This window comes from Urocitellus parryii, chromosome 3 (assembly GCF_045843805.1).
Source record: "Urocitellus parryii isolate mUroPar1 chromosome 3, mUroPar1.hap1, whole genome shotgun sequence".
In the NCBI taxonomy this organism is placed as follows: Eukaryota; Metazoa; Chordata; class Mammalia; order Rodentia; family Sciuridae; genus Urocitellus; species Urocitellus parryii.
Window position 1 is genome coordinate 96,640,562 of NC_135533.1, and position 17,215 is coordinate 96,657,776.

General features: G+C 37.9%; 1 protein-coding gene across 1 annotated transcript in view; it reads left to right on the forward strand.

Moving 5' to 3' along the window:
- Positions 1-17,215, forward strand: part of Sugct (succinyl-CoA:glutarate-CoA transferase) — a 694,122-nt gene that overhangs the window by 44,559 nt on the left and 632,348 nt on the right. Inside the window, exon 6 of the mRNA XM_026387616.2 lies at positions 13,241-13,361. Coding sequence (XP_026243401.1) covers positions 13,241-13,361 — 121 coding nt within the window. The remainder of the gene's footprint in view (positions 1-13,240; positions 13,362-17,215) is intronic.

Genomic DNA, 17,215 nt, shown 5'->3' on the forward strand with positions numbered 1-17,215 from the left:
GGTTGCTGGGCCTTTTCCGGGCGTGGGCGGCGGCTCTGCTCTGCCCCTACTCCAATTGGTTTGACGTGTTTACCACGCCGGCAGGCCGCTGGGCCTGTTCCGCCGGTCAGTCACAGGTCTGCCTACCTTGCGGGCTTGGGCGGTGGCTCTGCTCGGCCCCTACTGCAGTTGGGGTGAAGTGATAACACGCTGGCAGGTCTGCCCCTCTGGCCTCCACAGTATTCAGCAGGACCTGGACCGAGAAGCAGTTTCTGCAGGTTCTTTAGCCCTGGGCCAGAGCAGCTCCAGGAGCCAGAGTTTGGCCGCTCCTGGCTCGGTGTATGTTCTGATAGGAGCAGTCTCCAAGAAGCAGTTTCCTCGGGTTCTTTAGCACTGAGCCTGAGTAATTTGTCTGCGAGATACAGGCGAATGGCAGCCTGAAATTACCTGTTCTATAGTTGAATGAGCTGCGATCAGTCTACAACAGGGATGGTCAGCTCTCCAAGATGGTGGCCGCTGGCTTCCGCTGTGGTCTGACTGGTGTGGAGAACCGAATTGGACCGCTTCCTTCCCCTGTCTCAAACCCAGATTTCAGCACTGAGTACAGTGATTGCACAGCTGGCAGGAGCCCACAGAATCTGCAGTGCTGTATTTTTGCGTTGCTATCTCGTCGTTTCCCAGTGAGAGCCGCAGATTCTAGCCGCGGGGCGATTTGCTGAATAAGCAGCGTGACCCTCCGTGCAGACAAATTGCTTGCGTTTGAGCCCCCGTAGCTGATCCTCATGCGATGAAAATCCTTCCACAAGGTTTTGGAGCACCCCAATTTTGCTGGAAATTCCTAACAAGATAGCTTTTAGCTGTTCTAACTCGTCATTCTCCCGCACAGTGACGCGGTACATGGGGGTGATGCACTGCCTTCGCCGCCATCTTCTGGATCCTATGCCAATAATTCTTAAATTTGGTCTTCTAATATTATTCCAAATTTTTTGATTATTCTGATGATCTCTTTACATGTTTTTTTTTATTGTTGACTTTGTTTTCAAGTTTATGTACTTTGGCTTTGAGGCCTGAAAATATGTATTCTATGTGGTCTAGTCTATTGGTGATCTTTCAATTAAATTTTTAACTTGATTTATTGAGTCATTTTCAGTTTTGATTCTTTCTCAGAATCTCTGTCTCTTTATTGAAATGACCTGTATGTTTTATTCCTTACATCTTTTTTTAGTTCATTGAGCATTTTAAATGTGAACTTTCTAAATTCTTTATCCAACATTTCCTCCATTGTGGTGTCAATGGGATCGGTTGTTGAAGTGTTGTGGGTTGTTTGGCGTGGTAGTTTCCTTACTTTTTTGTATTGTTTGTATGTTTACCCATCTGCTGGAATGTTTATATTTTCTACTTTTGTGCAAGGAACTATTTAGTGAGTTTCTTTTCCTTAATTTCCCAGGCTGGGCAAATATCCAAGTATTCATATTCCCATTCAATGTATGTCCTCTGTTATGCCTAGTATCAGAACCACTTTGAGAGAAGATACTAAACCCTATTAGTTACAATAACATTGGAACAAAGCCATGTTCTACTAAGCCTTACAGGGGAAAAACTTATTGAAAATGTTCTTCACAGCCTCTCTAATCTAATATGAAATTGTAGTAATGTTCTGAATATGTTGAGAAATTAGTTATTAAAGATAGTAAAATTATTACACTATATAGGGGATGAAAAGTGGACAAGAAGAAAAATTGGCAAAGAAAAAAAAAAGAAAAAGAAAAAATACAAATAAAAGAAAAAGAAAAAAAAAGTAGGGTGAGTATTTGAGGCAGGAGAAGGTAGTGCAAGAGAGAAAAGAATGACTAAAAGAAGGAACTGTAAAATTGAGGCAGGAAAGCAAAGATAAAATAATTACTAATAAAGCTTTAAAACATCAAAAGAAATAGAGCAATCAATTGGGTCAAGGGCTGCAAAATCAAATAATAAGGGGATATTTATCAATGAAATATGAAAAGTAATATTTGTAAGATCAAAACTATTAGAGGTATTTATGATATTTTATGCCAAAGAGTGGAGATTTCTCATGGAATCTTCTTGATTTGGATTTCATCAGGATTTGTAACCTTTAGAAGATACCCACCACTCCTCAGCTTTACCTCTAATTTTCCCTGGGTGTGGAGGTAGGATTCACACTGGCTGACCTCTGATACAATTCTAGAAGGTCTCCTTTGATCTTTGAGGTGTCCAGGTTCCTACTAGCTTTCTGGTGGGCTAGAGAACATGGCTTATAATTGTCTGTAATTTAGGAGCCAGTTATTCCCTGTTAGTGAATGCTGTCTGATGTGTCCCCCTAAAGTAAAGCTTCATGTATCTAGCACTATCAAATTAAGTGTGGGCTTTCCTGTGTATATTTTGGGGTGTGTGGGGAGTGTGGTGATATTAGGTAGAGTTATTGTAGTCTGGTTGTTGTGGTGCTGGGTGCACTATGGTGGTCTGAAGTGCATAGATCATAGGTCACAGGTTGGTGGGCTTGTATCTGGTGGCTGGTTTCTGTGTGATACTGCTCTGTTAAGCCCCTTTGAGGGCTGTACTGCCTTTGTGTATGTGTTGAGGTTCTCCATGGCCTCTTGGGGTTATCCTCAGGAAATGCCTTCTGTGATTTTTAGTGTTTGAGTTAAAATTGATCTAACTGCTGACTCTGGTTCTCACAGCTATGGATCCTCCTAGAGATGATAGGACACAGGAGCTGCTTTCCTGGTTTCTGTGGTTTTCTCACCAGCAGTGCTTGTTAGTCCCAGGGGCCCAAGTGTTATTGGAGGGTGCTGTGTCCACTAGTTGTTACTGTTGGGTATGGGGACACAGTGTGCAGGGCTTAGGGCTCTTGTTGACTGCTGTGGGATGCTGAATGTCCATTCCCTTCTTCATGGCCTTCTTTATAGCAGCAAAGAGCTTGGTGGTTATCTGCTACTATAGATCCTGTGATTGCAGACTCTCTGTGGTGATCTGTGGCACAGAAGCTCCCACCATGACTGATGTAGATTACTAGGGTACCATCCCTGTGACTGGGGTAGAGTATTAGTTGGCCCACCTGCATCTGAGTTCTTTTGGCTTGTGGTTGTAAGTTGCTGAGCACTTGCTCCTCTGGGGCTTCCATGAGAGCAGTCTGTGGCTCAGAAGCCTTCACCCTGGCTGCAGCAGATTTCCCAGGATACAGTCTCTGTGACTGGGGTAGGGTGTTAGTTGGCCCACCTTTGCCTGAGCTCCTACTGCTGGTGGCTGGTTGCCGTGAATCATGGAGTGCTTGCTCCCCTGCTCCCCACTGGTGGGGTGTCTATGTAATGGTGCTGGCTAAGCACTTGGTGGCCTTTGGGAATTGTGGAGCCTGTGATTGCAGGCTCTATGGGCTCTCTGTGTTACAGAAACCTCTACCCTGGCTGCCACAAATCACTGGGGTTTTACCTGTCACTGAGATTGTGTCAGTTGGCCTGTCTTTGCCTGAGCTCCTGTGGAGACCGGGAGTGCTGGGTTGGGGTTAACATTCTCCTGGAGTGATTTGCTCTCAGGTCAGCTCCACCCCACTCCCCTTGTCCTTGGTGAGGAGGAGTGGATTTCAGTAGCCTTCAGCTAGCAGCAATCCCTCTACAAGTGCTTTCTAGATGGATTACTGAGACAACCCACTTCAGAGTCATTCCCTATAGCTTTATTTTTTACTATCTGTAGATGGGAAAAAGCTGTATTGATTTAATTTCCTCTAGGGAGGCTGGTTATCTACAAAATGACTTTCCTGCCTGGCAGTTTTCAGCCCACAATTTGGGTGCAAAAGTGTGATCTTCTTCACTATCTTTGCTGCTTCTGTCCTCTTTCACCTTGATCTGCTTTTCATTCAACTGTTCTTAAGGACGTAAGCTCATGGGCTTTTTCTGTCCTTCTTTCTCTCTGTTACCCCTTCCTTCACCCCCACCTTTATCAGGGTTCAGGTTCAAGGACTTCTGTCCTTATTTTATGCTCCAGTAACTGTATTCCAACTCTGTCCTGTTAGGAAGAACTTGATATAGATAACACCATTTTGAAACATTTCCTCCATCTTACAATAAGAGTCACCTCATGGCTACTCTGACTCAACCTGACCTAAACCACAGACAATATTCTCATCATGCAAGGAAACCCCAACATTCTGTCATCATAAGAAAGGAAATTGTTAACTGGGACTGAAATCCTGAATAATACCTGGTTCCTTAAAAAGGTGACACCACAAAGATCCTTCCCTGACAACCCCCATCAATGGCCTAACCACACATTCCATCACCCCTCTCCCCTATATCTACCCCAGGATATAAGAGGAATACTGAGTCTCATTCTCTACTGGATGCCCTTCAGGAGGTTTGTCCTGAATAAACCTGTGTAGTATATCGTTGAGCTGCCTCTCCTCTCTATTTTCTTCATTCAATTCTTTCCTTATACTTCTATGTCTCAAACTGTCCAATATTGAGTTTTAGAGTGTTAACTCTGTCACCCACCTCTCTGATTAGCTGTTCTTTTGCTATTTAGTTTCTGAAATGTGAAAGAGTTGAGGCTTGCTGCCTAGATCTTCTCTGCCATTTTCTGAGTCCAAAATTCCCAATGACATTCTTCACAGAAATGCTCATAAAGAGCTAAAAGGGTCTCCAGGTTAACCACAGAATTGTTAATTCAAAACAGCATGTTGTATATCTTTCACTTCTCAATGAAGACTAGATATGAGTATTCCAACTGCTTGTGATCTTTCATCACCTAATAACTTGATAATCTTAGAATCTGCCAGCAACTGGCTGGTTTTCATCACACTTTTTTTTGTCCTCTACATTTTCTAGTCTGTACCATCTCACACTAATTTTTTTTTTTGGTACTGGGGATTTAATCCAGGGGTGTTTAACCACTGAGCCACACCCCCAGCCCTTTTTAGTTTTTGGTTTGAGACAGTGTCTTGCTCAGTTGCTTTGGGCCTCACTATTGCTGAGGTTGGCTTTGAACTTGCAATTTGCCTGCCTCAGCCGCCTGAGCCACTAGGGTTACAGGTGTTTGCACCATGCCCCACTGTTTATATACTTTTGAACCAGCTTCATGGTGCTATTGTAGTAAAGTCCTGAGGCGAAAACAACAAAGGTATGTTCTCAAAGACTCAACCTTTCAGAGCTGGGTACAGCAGGACACACCTATAATCCCAGCCACTTGGGAGGCAGAAATAGGAGGATCACAATTTTGAGTCCAGCCTGAAAAATTTAGTGAGAACCTGTCTCAAAATAAAAGTACCCTGGTTCATTCCCTATTACCACATCCTTCTGCCCCTGGCAAAAGACTGAATCTCTTGAGAGGCCAGGAGGACACCATGAATGACTTTTCTAAGACTATAAGAAACATATAAGATCTTGAATGGGGGTTATTATGGTTTGGATATGAGGTGCCCCCAAAAAACTCATGTGTGAGACAATGCAAGATGGTTTGGAGGAGAAATGATTGGGTTATAGCCTTAACATAATCAATGGATTAATCAATCCTTGGTGGGATTAACTGAGTGGTAACTGGAGGCAGGTGGGTAGTGGCTTGAGGAAGTGGTTCATTGAGGGTATGGATATGGGGTATATATTTTGTATCTGGAGAGTGGAGTCTCTTTCTAATCATCATTGAGCTGTTTCCCTTAGCCACACTCTTCTGGCATGGTATTCTGCCTCACCTGGAGCCCTGGGGAATGGAGCCAGCCTTCTATAGACTAAGACTTATAAAACCATGAGCCCTCAAATAAACTTTTCCTCCTCTATAATTGTTCTGGTTGGGTTCATTTAGTCACAGTAGTGAAAAAGCTAACTAAAACAGGGGTATATATCCTAAAAAAAAAAGAGAAGGAGAGAGAATACTTTAGATTACCGACACAATCTAAATATTACTATCTCATAAGTCACTAGTACATATTTATTTCAATAAATATTTTTCAGTTGAAGAAAATAATTTCTGTCATATCCTCTTTTCCAGGGATATTTGAGCAATAAATATCATAATGCATACATATTGCATTCTTTGGTGATCATAAACACTGCTGGGCAAATTTATCAGTAGCAATCTATAGCTTCCAAATTCAACTTGTTTTTCTTAAATATTACAGAGCCAGACTGTATGGTACTCTGAGCAGTCCTCCTCCTCCTCTTCCTTTTCCTCATTGTGCTCTTTTTCTCATCCTTCCCTACCTTTGTCTTCTTTGTGCTGGGGATTAAACTCACTGAGCATAGCTCTTAGTTTTTATTTTTATTACCTGAGTAATGCCTGTTCATGGATATTATTAGTCAGTTTCTGTAACTATAAGTAACTGAGCTAATAAACTTATAAAGGGAGAAGGTTGTTTTGGGAGAGTGTTGTTTTGGTTCAGTTTTAGAGGTATCAGTCCATGATAAGTTGGTTCCATTGTTTTGGGTAAGATAGAGCATCATAGTAATAGTGCATGGCAGAAAAAAACTGCTTACCTCATGGCTGGAAAGCAAAAAAAAAAAAAAAAAGAAGAAGAAGAGGGAATGGGGTCTCACTATATTTTTAAATGGCATGCCTCTAGTGACCAAAAGACCTCCTACTAGGCCTTACCTCTTAAAGGTTCTACCACCTGACATTAGCACCTCCCTGGACACCAAGCCTCCATACATGGGCCTTTGGGGGACATTTAAAATCCAGACTATAGCAATGGGTAAAAAGATTAATATTTTCATATATCCTTTTCAACTCTATCTTATGCTTTTGTATACTTATTTCCCCCCCAAAAATATGAAAAAATATCATATGTGTTCTTTATATATAATCTACTTTTCTTGTTAGCATGTTCTAAGTACTTTCTAATATAACTAATTATTGGCAAAAAGCATGTAATCTCCTTTATTCAGATTTAACATATTCTGGATAATTTGCTATTAGCATAACTTTACACTTTTGTCTCACTGGATACTTTATGTAAATCAAGATATGGCTTATAATTATATAGAAATTTAAAAATAGATACTGCATATGGTTCAAAATTTTTTATTGTGGCAAAATATATGTAACATAAAAATTTTCATTTTAATCATTTCTAAGTATTCAATTTAGTGGCATTAATTAAATTTGCAGTTATACCATTACTCATCTCCCAAATGTTTTCATTAGCACTTTAAACAGAAACTTTGTATTCATTAGGCAATAACTCTTTATTTCCTTCTCCCTTAACCCCTGGTAATCTCTAATCTACTTTCTGTCCCTATGAATTTGCCTGTTTTATACATTTTAATATGGGTGGGATCACACAATATTTGTTCTTTTCTGTCTGACTAATTTCACTTAGCATACTGATTTCAAGGTTTATTCATGTTGTAGCATGTATCAGAACTTCATTTCTGTTGGCTATTTTGAAAAATGCTGCTGTGAACATTTGCATACAAGTATTCAAGTCTTTGTTTTCAATTCTTTTGAATATGTTTCTAAAAATGGCATTGCTGGGTTATATAATAGTTCTATGTTTAACTTTTTAGGGGATCCTCCACAGGGTTTTAAAAATAAAAATAAGTTATTTAATGCCATTTACATAAATAAGGTACTATATCCTGTACCATGAGAACTACACAACAGAGAGGTGACCAGCAAGGAAGTCTAGATGTATTTGTACAGTTTGTTTTCTTTAGTGCCTATAGGAGTGCTTTGTAAATAGCATGGTTCAGAAAAATTTGTGGAATAAATTAAGGAATAACTGATTTTTAAATTTAATACTAACACTTCCTCTCTGATCCCTGAAGCAATGCTTGGTAGAATTATTAACAATAAATAAATGCAGCTGGGTGCAGTGGTGCATGCCTGCAATCCTCACGGCTAAGGAGGCTGAGGCAGGAAGATCATGAGTTCAAAGCCAGCCTCAGCAAAAGCCAGGTGCTAAGCAACTCAGTGAGACCCTATCTCTAAATAAAATACAAAATAGGCTTGAGGCTGTGGGCTGAGTGGTAGAGTGCCCCTGAGTTTAATCCCTAGCACCCCGTCCCCCCTCCCCGCAAAATGCATCTATTGAACCTCACCTTGGGGTATGGCTACATGTTGAGAACCAGCTTAATTTTTAATTAGCATCTGAAATTTGGAAAGAATGCCTTTATGACTGGAGATTTGAGTCAAATTTTCTATGTTTGCTTTTTTTTGGATATAGTTTGAGCATGTCCCCAAGGGTTCTTGTGATGGAAGTCTGGTCCTCAGTGTGACAATGTTGGGAGGTGGTGGAAATTTTAAGACATAAAGCCTAGTGGAGGTGCTGCCCTCAGAAGGGATTAAGGTAGTTCTTGCGGGATCCTGGTTGTTTTCACTCAAGTGAGGTGTTATAGAAGAGCAAGCCTGACTCCTTCCCTGCTCTCTAGCTTCCCACTTCACCAAGATCCCTATTGCATGTGTTTTGCCATTGTGATGCTCTCTGACATGAGGTCTTCACCAGAGCTGAGTTGATACTGGCACTAGGCCCTTGAACTTAACACTGTGAAGAAAATAACTTGTGTGTGTGTTTGTGTTGGTGTTCAAACCCAAGGCCTTGCACATGTAAGGCAAGCTCTCTATCATTGACCTATACTACCAACCCTAAACCACTTTGTTTTTTCTTTTGGTACTGCGGATTGTATCCAGAGATGATTTGCCATTGAACTTCATCCCCAACTCTTTTTATTTCTTTTAATTTTGAGACACTAAGTTGTTTAGAGCTTTGCTAAATTGTTGAGACTGGCCTCGAACTTGTGATCTTTCTGCCTTGGCCTCCCAAGTCACTGGGATTATAGGCATGCACCAGTGTGCCTGGCTAAAATGCTTTCTTTATACAGTACCTAGCCTCAGGTATAGCTACAGAAAATTGATTAACATGTTCTCTCTCTTTCTCTCTTCCTTATTCTTCTCTTCATTCTCCTTTCTTTTCCCCTCCCTCCCTCTCCTCCTCCTCCTGTTCTTCCTTCTCCTGCTCCTCCTCCTTCTTTTTCTTCTCCCCACTACTTCTTCTTCAGCTGTGGATCGAACCTAGGGCCTTATTCTATTCTTAATGTTTTTATCATTCCTCTCCTGAGAGGTAATTATCTGGGTTTCTAGGGCCTTTGTTTCAAGAGCTCTGGAGAATGAAAGCTTCTTTCCTTGAGATAGCACCTAAGATTTTCTCAGCCTCTTAATTTGTTAAGCAAGTCATTTCCATCTATAATCTCCAAGTTTAGTTACACATTGACAATTTATTATTTTATTATTTACATGTGTACATCCAAAGTTTATATTAATTCAACCTATACTATCTAAAGTAGAGGCTGGCAAAGTTTGTGAGCTAAATTGGGCTTGCTTTTGTACACCCATGGATGTTACTTTTTTTTTTTTTTTGACGGTGCTGGGGATTGAACCCAGGGTCTTGAGCATGTGAGGCAAATACTCTACCAACTGAGTTATATCCCCAGCACCCTGGATGTTACATTTTTAAAGATTGTTAAAGAAAAACAGAAGGGAGACTAGAGGGAGGGGAAGAGGAGCGAGGAGGAGGTGGAAAGGGAAAGGGGAGGTACAGAGAACAAAATTGACCAAGTTATTTTGTTATATTGTGTGCATGCACAAATATGCAACAATGTGTTCTATTACTATATATAATTATAATGCATCAATATAAAAAATTACAAAAGATTGTTAAAGAAAAATAAAGAAGAATGTGTGATAGAGAATGTGTGTGGATTGAAAAGCCTAAAATGTTCACTACTTGACCCTTGATAAGTTTGCTGACTGTTGATCTGGAGTCTTATTATGTTAATTTTTTTGTATGTGAATATATTTAAAATCTATGTGAATGTGGGAATAACAATTTTTTATTTATTTATGTATTTGCAGTGCCGGGGCTTTAACTCAGGGCCTTGTTCATGCTAGGCAAGTGCTGTATCATTGAGCCTATCACTAGTCCAAAAAAAAAAATTGTGTTGAATAGTTATTAGGCTCCTGGATATATTCTAGAATGATTATAATCAATGTCTCTGAGTGATCTACTACAATTTTTGTCATGATTTTAAATAAAAAAATTTTTTAAAAGGTATGCAGTCACATTTGAGATTTTGAAAATAAAATTAAGATTAATGTTTGCAATGGTTGATTGTCCTCTAAATCTATTTGCTGTTGTCTAGTAATCAAAATCTAAGTTCTGTTTCTGACAGTTGCTGATTCACTGGGCTGCAAAACAAAACAAAACAAAACAATGGTTCAAAAAGACATTTAAAACTTTGGAAAGAAAGCATCTGAAAAGTGTGAAGACATTTCAGAATCACATGTAAACTAAGTGCATGTGATGAGGTATATTATAATGAGGTATATTGTAATGAGGTATATTACATAAAAGGAGTGGAGAGTAGTGAAGATACTGTATTTCGTTATTTTTGGTAAAGGTTTCAAAATATGTTTTCCTAAACTTTATATATGCATATTCTATTATATACCTATACTTCTTTTTATATTTTCAATTAGTTCTTTTTAGTTATACATAACATTAGGATTTGTTCTGACATAACTATAAAAGCATAGAATATAATTTGCTCTAACTCAGTCTTTCCCTTTCTCTTTCCCTTCCCTGCTCCCTCTCCGATTCCCTTCCCTATACTCTACTGATATTTTAAAAAATATTAATTTTTTAGTTTTAGGTAGACACAATATCTTTATTTTACTTTTGAATGGTGCTGAGGATCAATCCCAGTGCCTCATGCATGCTAGGTGAGTGCTCTACCACTTGAGCCACAACTCCAGCCCTATAATTTTTTTGTAAATTAGTGCCTTGTGGATATACATAAAGGTGAGATTTGCTGTGGTATATTCTTATATGTACATAGGAATGTTAAGTCAGGTTCATTCCACTGTTCTCTTATCCAGCACCCCCAGCATCTGAATACTCTTTTTCAATTATACTGATTCCTCTTCTATTTTGATGAAATCCCCTCCACCACTCCTCCCCCTCTTATTTTGGAGTAACTTCAGTATATCAGAGAAAACATTTGATCTTTGACTTAGTGTGTCTGGATGATTTCACTTAGCATGATGGTCTCCAGTTTTATCCATTTCTCGGCATTTTCTGCTTTTCATAGTGGTGGCACTAATTTGCAGTCTCATCAACAATGTATGACTGTACCTTTTCTCTCCCATCCCTACCAACATTTATTATTATTTATATATTTTTTTATGCTGAGAATTTAACTCAGGGGTACTGTACTACTGAGTTACATGTCTAGTCCTTTTAATTTTTTATTTTCAGACAGGGTCTCACTAATTTGCTTAGGGTCTTACTAAATTGCTGTGGCTGGCCTGGAACTTGTTATCCTCTTGTCTCAGCCCCACAAGCTGCTGGGATTACAGGTGTGCACCACTGTACCCAGATTATTTGTATTCTTGATAATTGCTATTCTGATTGGAATAAGATAAAATCTCAATGTAGTTCTGATTTGCATTTCTCAGATTTGCTGGAGAAGTTGGAACATTTTTTCATATATTTACTAGCCATTTGTATTTCTTCTTTTGAGAAGTGACTGTTTAGTTCTTTTGCCCATTTATTAATGCATTATTATTTTTTGGTGTTTTTAAACTTCTTTTTTATTCAGGATATTAATGCACTATCTGAGAAACAGGTACCAAAGATGTTCTTCCATTCTGTAGGCTCTTTCTTCACACTCTTACTTGTTTCCTTTGCTTTGTAGAAGCTTTTTAATTTGATGCCATCCCACTTACTGATATTTAGCTTTACTTCTTGTTCATTAGGAGTCTTGTTAAGAATGTTGAAGCCTATGCCAATATGTTGGGATGTTGGGCCTATATTTTCTCCTAACAGTTGCAGAATTTTTTCTGGTCTAATTCTTAGGTTTTTGATCCACTTTGAATTGATGTGTTCAGGGTGAGAGATAAGGGACAAGTTTCCAGCACCATTTGTTGAAAAGGCTCTTTTTTTCAACATAAGTTTTGGGCACCTTTGTCAAGTATCAGAGGTCTGCATCTATGTGGATTTGTCTCTGTGTCTTCTATTCCATCAGTCTTCATGACTGTTTTAGTACCAGTACCATGCTGTTTTGATTACTACAGCTCTGTAATATAATTTGAGGTTCAGTATTGTGATGCCTTCAACATTGCTCCTCTTGCTCAGGATTGCTGTGGCTATTCTGGATATTTTATGTTTCCAAGTGAATTTTAGAACTTTTTCTAGTTCTGTGAAGAATGTCATTGGTATTTTGATGAGGATTGCATTAAATCTGTATAGCACTTTTGGTAATATGGCCATTTGATAATATTAATTTTGCCTATTCAAGAACATGGGAGCCCTTTTTATCTTCTAAGGTCTTCAATTTCTTTCTTCAGAGTTCCATAGTTTCCATTGTAAAGGTCCTTCACTGCTTTGTTGTATCAAATCCCAAAGATTTTATTTTATTTTTTGATGTTATTGTGAATAGGAAGTTTGCCTAATTTATTTCTCAGCAGATTCATTATTGGAGTTTAGAAAAGTGATTGATTTATCTATGTTTCTCTTATATTCTTCTACTTAACTAACTTTATCAGCTCTGTAAATCTTCTGGTAGATTTTTTGGGGTCTTCTAAATGAAAGATCATGTCATTAGCAAAACAGATTATTTAACCTCTTTTTTAATTTGTATCTTTTAAAATTTCCTTCTTTTGCCTGATTGTTCTGGCTGGAGTTTCAAGGACTATGTTGAATAGAATATATATATATATATATATATATATATATATATATATATATACACTTTTTTTTTTAAACCAGGAAGTGAACCCATAGGCACTTAACCTCTCAGTCACATCCATAGCCCATTTACATTTTTTTTTTTTTGAGACAGGATCTTGCTAAATTGCTTGGGCCTTGCTAAATTGCTGAGGCTGGCTTTGAACTCACAATCCTTCAGCCTCAGCCTCCTGAGCCACTGGGATTACAGGCATGTGCCACTGTGCCTGTCTACCTATACTTCTTAAAATATATTTAGACAGATCACTTAGCCTAAATATTTCTTACATTTGAAGGATGTAAAAACTACTTAATATCATGTTAATAGCTATTATTTTACTGACAAATACTTCAAATAGTTGATTATGGCTTCTCATGTTTATATGAATCTACTTTATCTATTCTCTATTTTTTTATGGACTATTGCAAATTAAGAATCAATTGTGTTTGTTGAAATTAAAGTCCTATTATGTGGGAAAGTTGTTACAGTTTGGAAGTCCCTTAAGAAGTCTGATTCATCTTTATCTCTTCCTTCAGCTTGCAGCTGTTTGTGATGTATTTGTGGAAAACTATGTCCCTGGAAAACTGTCCACAATGGGCCTGGGGTATGAAGATATAGACAAGATTGCTCCTCACATCATCTATTGCTCCATCACAGGTAGTTCAATCCCATACCCTTGCTTAGTTTTTCAATTATTTCATTTTCTTGCTTCTATAAGAAACTTCTTGCAGGTATTGGTTTTCTTAAGCGATTCTGCTTTCCTTCTCCCTAAGCCATTTAGACTATTAAACATTAAGGAACATTAACTTAAATGAACATTTTCATATATTTATCTACTGTTTGTATTTCTTTTTTTTAATATTTATTTTTTAGTTATTGGCGGACACAACATCTTTGTTTGTATGTGGTGCTGAGGATTGAACCTGGGCCACACGCATGCCAGGCGAGTGCGCTACCGCTTGAGCCACATCCCCAGCCCTGTTTGTATTTCTTCTTTGAATTGTCTCCCTATGGTTTTGCTATTTTTCTATATTGATGTTTTATAAATGTTTACAAAGTACTGTTATCAACTAATACAGATGAATTATAGGTGAAATATTGATTGATTTTAATATAACATAGAAACTGAATGTATCCCTATAATGTATCAGGAAGTGCCAAACCAAGGGAAGGAGAAGAGTATTATAAAGTCTTTTGATTGTTAAGGCCTTGCCAGTGAACCTTGTGTGTGTGTGTGTGTATGTGTGTAGATTATAAGGAAAAAAGTCACAGTATTACTTAGTTTTTCATATTTTAAGTGGCTCTTAAAATAGAAACTTGTTAATAGTTTTGTCATAAAAATTTATAATATTTTTAGTTTTTATTTATTAATCTATCAGATATTTATTGTAGGCTTATGATCTGGGCAGTATTCTATAGTTCTGGTTGCAAGAGTAAAGAAACCACACCTGTGCTCTCTAGAAGATTTATATTCTAGGATAGGGAAATATATATGTAATATATATTTATTTAATTCAGTTTAACACAGATAAGGGCTACACGACAAGAGGGATGGGGCAAAGAGGAGATGTTTTATACTGGGAATAGAGAGAAGGCTTCATTGAGGAGTTGATATCTGAGCAGAGACTTGAATAAAGTAAAAGAGTGTACCATTTAAATATTTGAAAGAAGGAACTGACTACATTTGAGGACCAGCTATGTCAGTGTGGCTGAATCAGAATGAGTAAGGGGAAATGTCATAAGAAGAAAACCAGGGATATATTCATTAGCAAGATCATAAAAACAAAACAAAACTCATGGGCTACTTTTAAGGAATTTGGCCTTTACCCTGAGTTACATTGTAAGCTAAAAGAGGGTTGAGCAGAAGAATGATATGATCTGACATATTTTAAAAAGGATATCTCGAGCTACTGTATTGAGAATGGATGTAGAGAACAAAGGCAGAAGCAGAAGCACAGTTATGAAGCTGTTGGAAAGTACCAGGCTAGAGATGACAATGGCTTGAATTAGAGTGGTAGTGGTGCAGGCAGTTGCAGAGTGATAGGATTATGAATGTTTTCATGTTAAAATGGATAGGATTTGCAAATGGATTATAGGTGAGTATCAGAGAAAGAGTAGGGTTAAAGATGATGTTAAGATTTTGCCCTGAGCAACTAGAAGAACAAAATTACTATTTACTAAGATGAGCAAACAGGAAAAAAAAATTTGTGGGGAAAATGTCAAGAGTCAGGTTTTAGATTTATCTTTGAGATGTCTGTTAGATAGTCAAGTGGGGAAGTGAAGCAAAGGATTGGAACTAAGAGTCAAGAGTTCAGAGAAGATGGAATATTTGGTAGTTGTGAGCAAATGTGATCCCTGGGTGCAATCTTTTGAGAGTGAGTGCAGAAGAAAAAGGACAGTACCTGAAGTTGAGGTCAATTCACTCCAGTGACTAGAAGTGTAGATGATAACTAGGACACGGTAGAGAAGGTTGAAAAGGAATTTTTCCCCAACATATGCTCAAGAGATTTTATATTTCTCATTAAAAATTAGAAATGGTTTTAACCATGTGGCTTTGGTTTATATCTTCCATGTTCTTTTTTTAATTTGTTCTTTTAGTTATACATGACAGTAGAATGTATTTTGGCAGAATATACATACATAGAGTATAACTTATTCTATTTAGGATCCCACTTTTGTGGTTGTACATGAGGTGGAGTTACTCTGGTTGTGAACACAAATTCAAGGCTAGGAAAATTATGACCAATTAATTCTACTCTATTTCCTATTCCCCTATTCCTCCCTTCCTTTCATTTCCCTTTGTCTAATCCAGTGTGTTTCTATTATTCCCCTCTCCTACTTCCCTTGTTTTGGGTTTGCATTCACAAATCAGAGAGAACATTTGGCCTCTGGTTTTTGGGGGGTTGGCTTATTTCACTTAGCATGTTATTCTCCAATTCCATCCATTTACAGGCAAATACCATAATTTTGTTCTTCTTTATGGTGAGTAACATTCCAGTGTGTATGTATGTCACATTTTCTTTATCCATTCATCCTTTGAAGGACACCTAGGTTGTTTCCATAGCTTGGGTATTGTGAGTTGAGCTTCTGTAAACATGGATGTGGCTGTGTCACTGTTATATGCTGTTTTAAAGTCCTTTGGTATAGACCAAGAAGTGGGAAAATTGGGTCTAATGGTGGTTCCATTCCAAGTTTTGTAAGGAATATTCATACTGACTTCCATAGTGGTTTCACCAATTTGCAGTCCCACCAACAATGTATGAGAGTACATTTCTCCCCATATCTTTGCCAACATTTATTGTTATTTGTATTCTTTATAATTGCCATTTTGACTAGAGTGAGTTGGAATCTCAGTGTACACTGTTTTAATTTGCATTTCTCCAATTGCTTAAGATGTTGAACATTTTTAATATATTTATTGGCCATTTGTATTTCTTCTTCTATAAAGTACTTCTCAGTTCCTTAGCCTGTTTATTGATTGGATTCTTCTTCTTCTTCTTCTTTTTTTTTTTTTTGGTGTTACGTTTTTTGAGTTCTTTGTATATCCCGGAAATTATGCTGTATCTGAGGTACTGGTGGTGAAGATTTTCTCCCAGTCTGTAGGATCTCTGTACATGTTATCAATTGTTTCCTTTGCTGTGAAGAAGCTTTTCAGTTTGATACCATCCCATTTATTGATTCTTGATTTTACTTCTTGTGCTTTAGGAGTCTTATTGAGGAATTAGGTTCCTAAGTCTACATGATGGAGTGTTGGGCCTATATTTTTCTTCTAGTAGGCACAGGGTCTCTGGTCAAATGCCTGGGTCCTTAATCCAGTTTGAACTGAGTTTTGTGTTCAGTGAAAGATAAGGGTTCAGTTTCATTTTACTATGTCTGGATTTCCATTTTTCCCAGCACCATTTGTTGAAGAGGCTATCTTCTCTCCAATGTATGTTTGTGGTGCTTTTGTCTAGTATGAGATAACTGTATTTAGGTGGGTTTGTCTCTGTGTGTTCCATTCTGTTCTGTTGGTCTTCATGCCTGTTTTTGTGCCAATACCATGCTGTTTTTGTTACTATAGTCTGTAGTATAATATAAGTTCTGGTATTGTGGTGCCTCTTGCATCATTTTTTGGCTAAGCATGCTATTCTGAGCCTGTTATTTTTCCAAAAGAATTTCATGATTGCTTTTTCTATTCCTGTGAAGAACATCATTGGGATCTTTATAGGAATTGCATTAAATCTGCATAGCACTTTTGATAGTATGGCCATTTTGATAACATTGATTCTGCCTATCCAGGAACATGGGGAGATAGTTCCATTATCTGAAGTCTTCTTCAGTTTCTTTCTTTAGTGTTCTGTAGTTTTCATTATAGAGATCTTACACCTCTTTTGTTAGGTTGATTCACAAATATATTATATTTTTGAGGCTATTATAAAGGGGATAGTTTTCCTGATTTCTCTTTCAGCTTATATATCCTTGGTGTATAGAAATGCAATTGATTTATTGGTTTTGATTTTAAACCCTGCTAC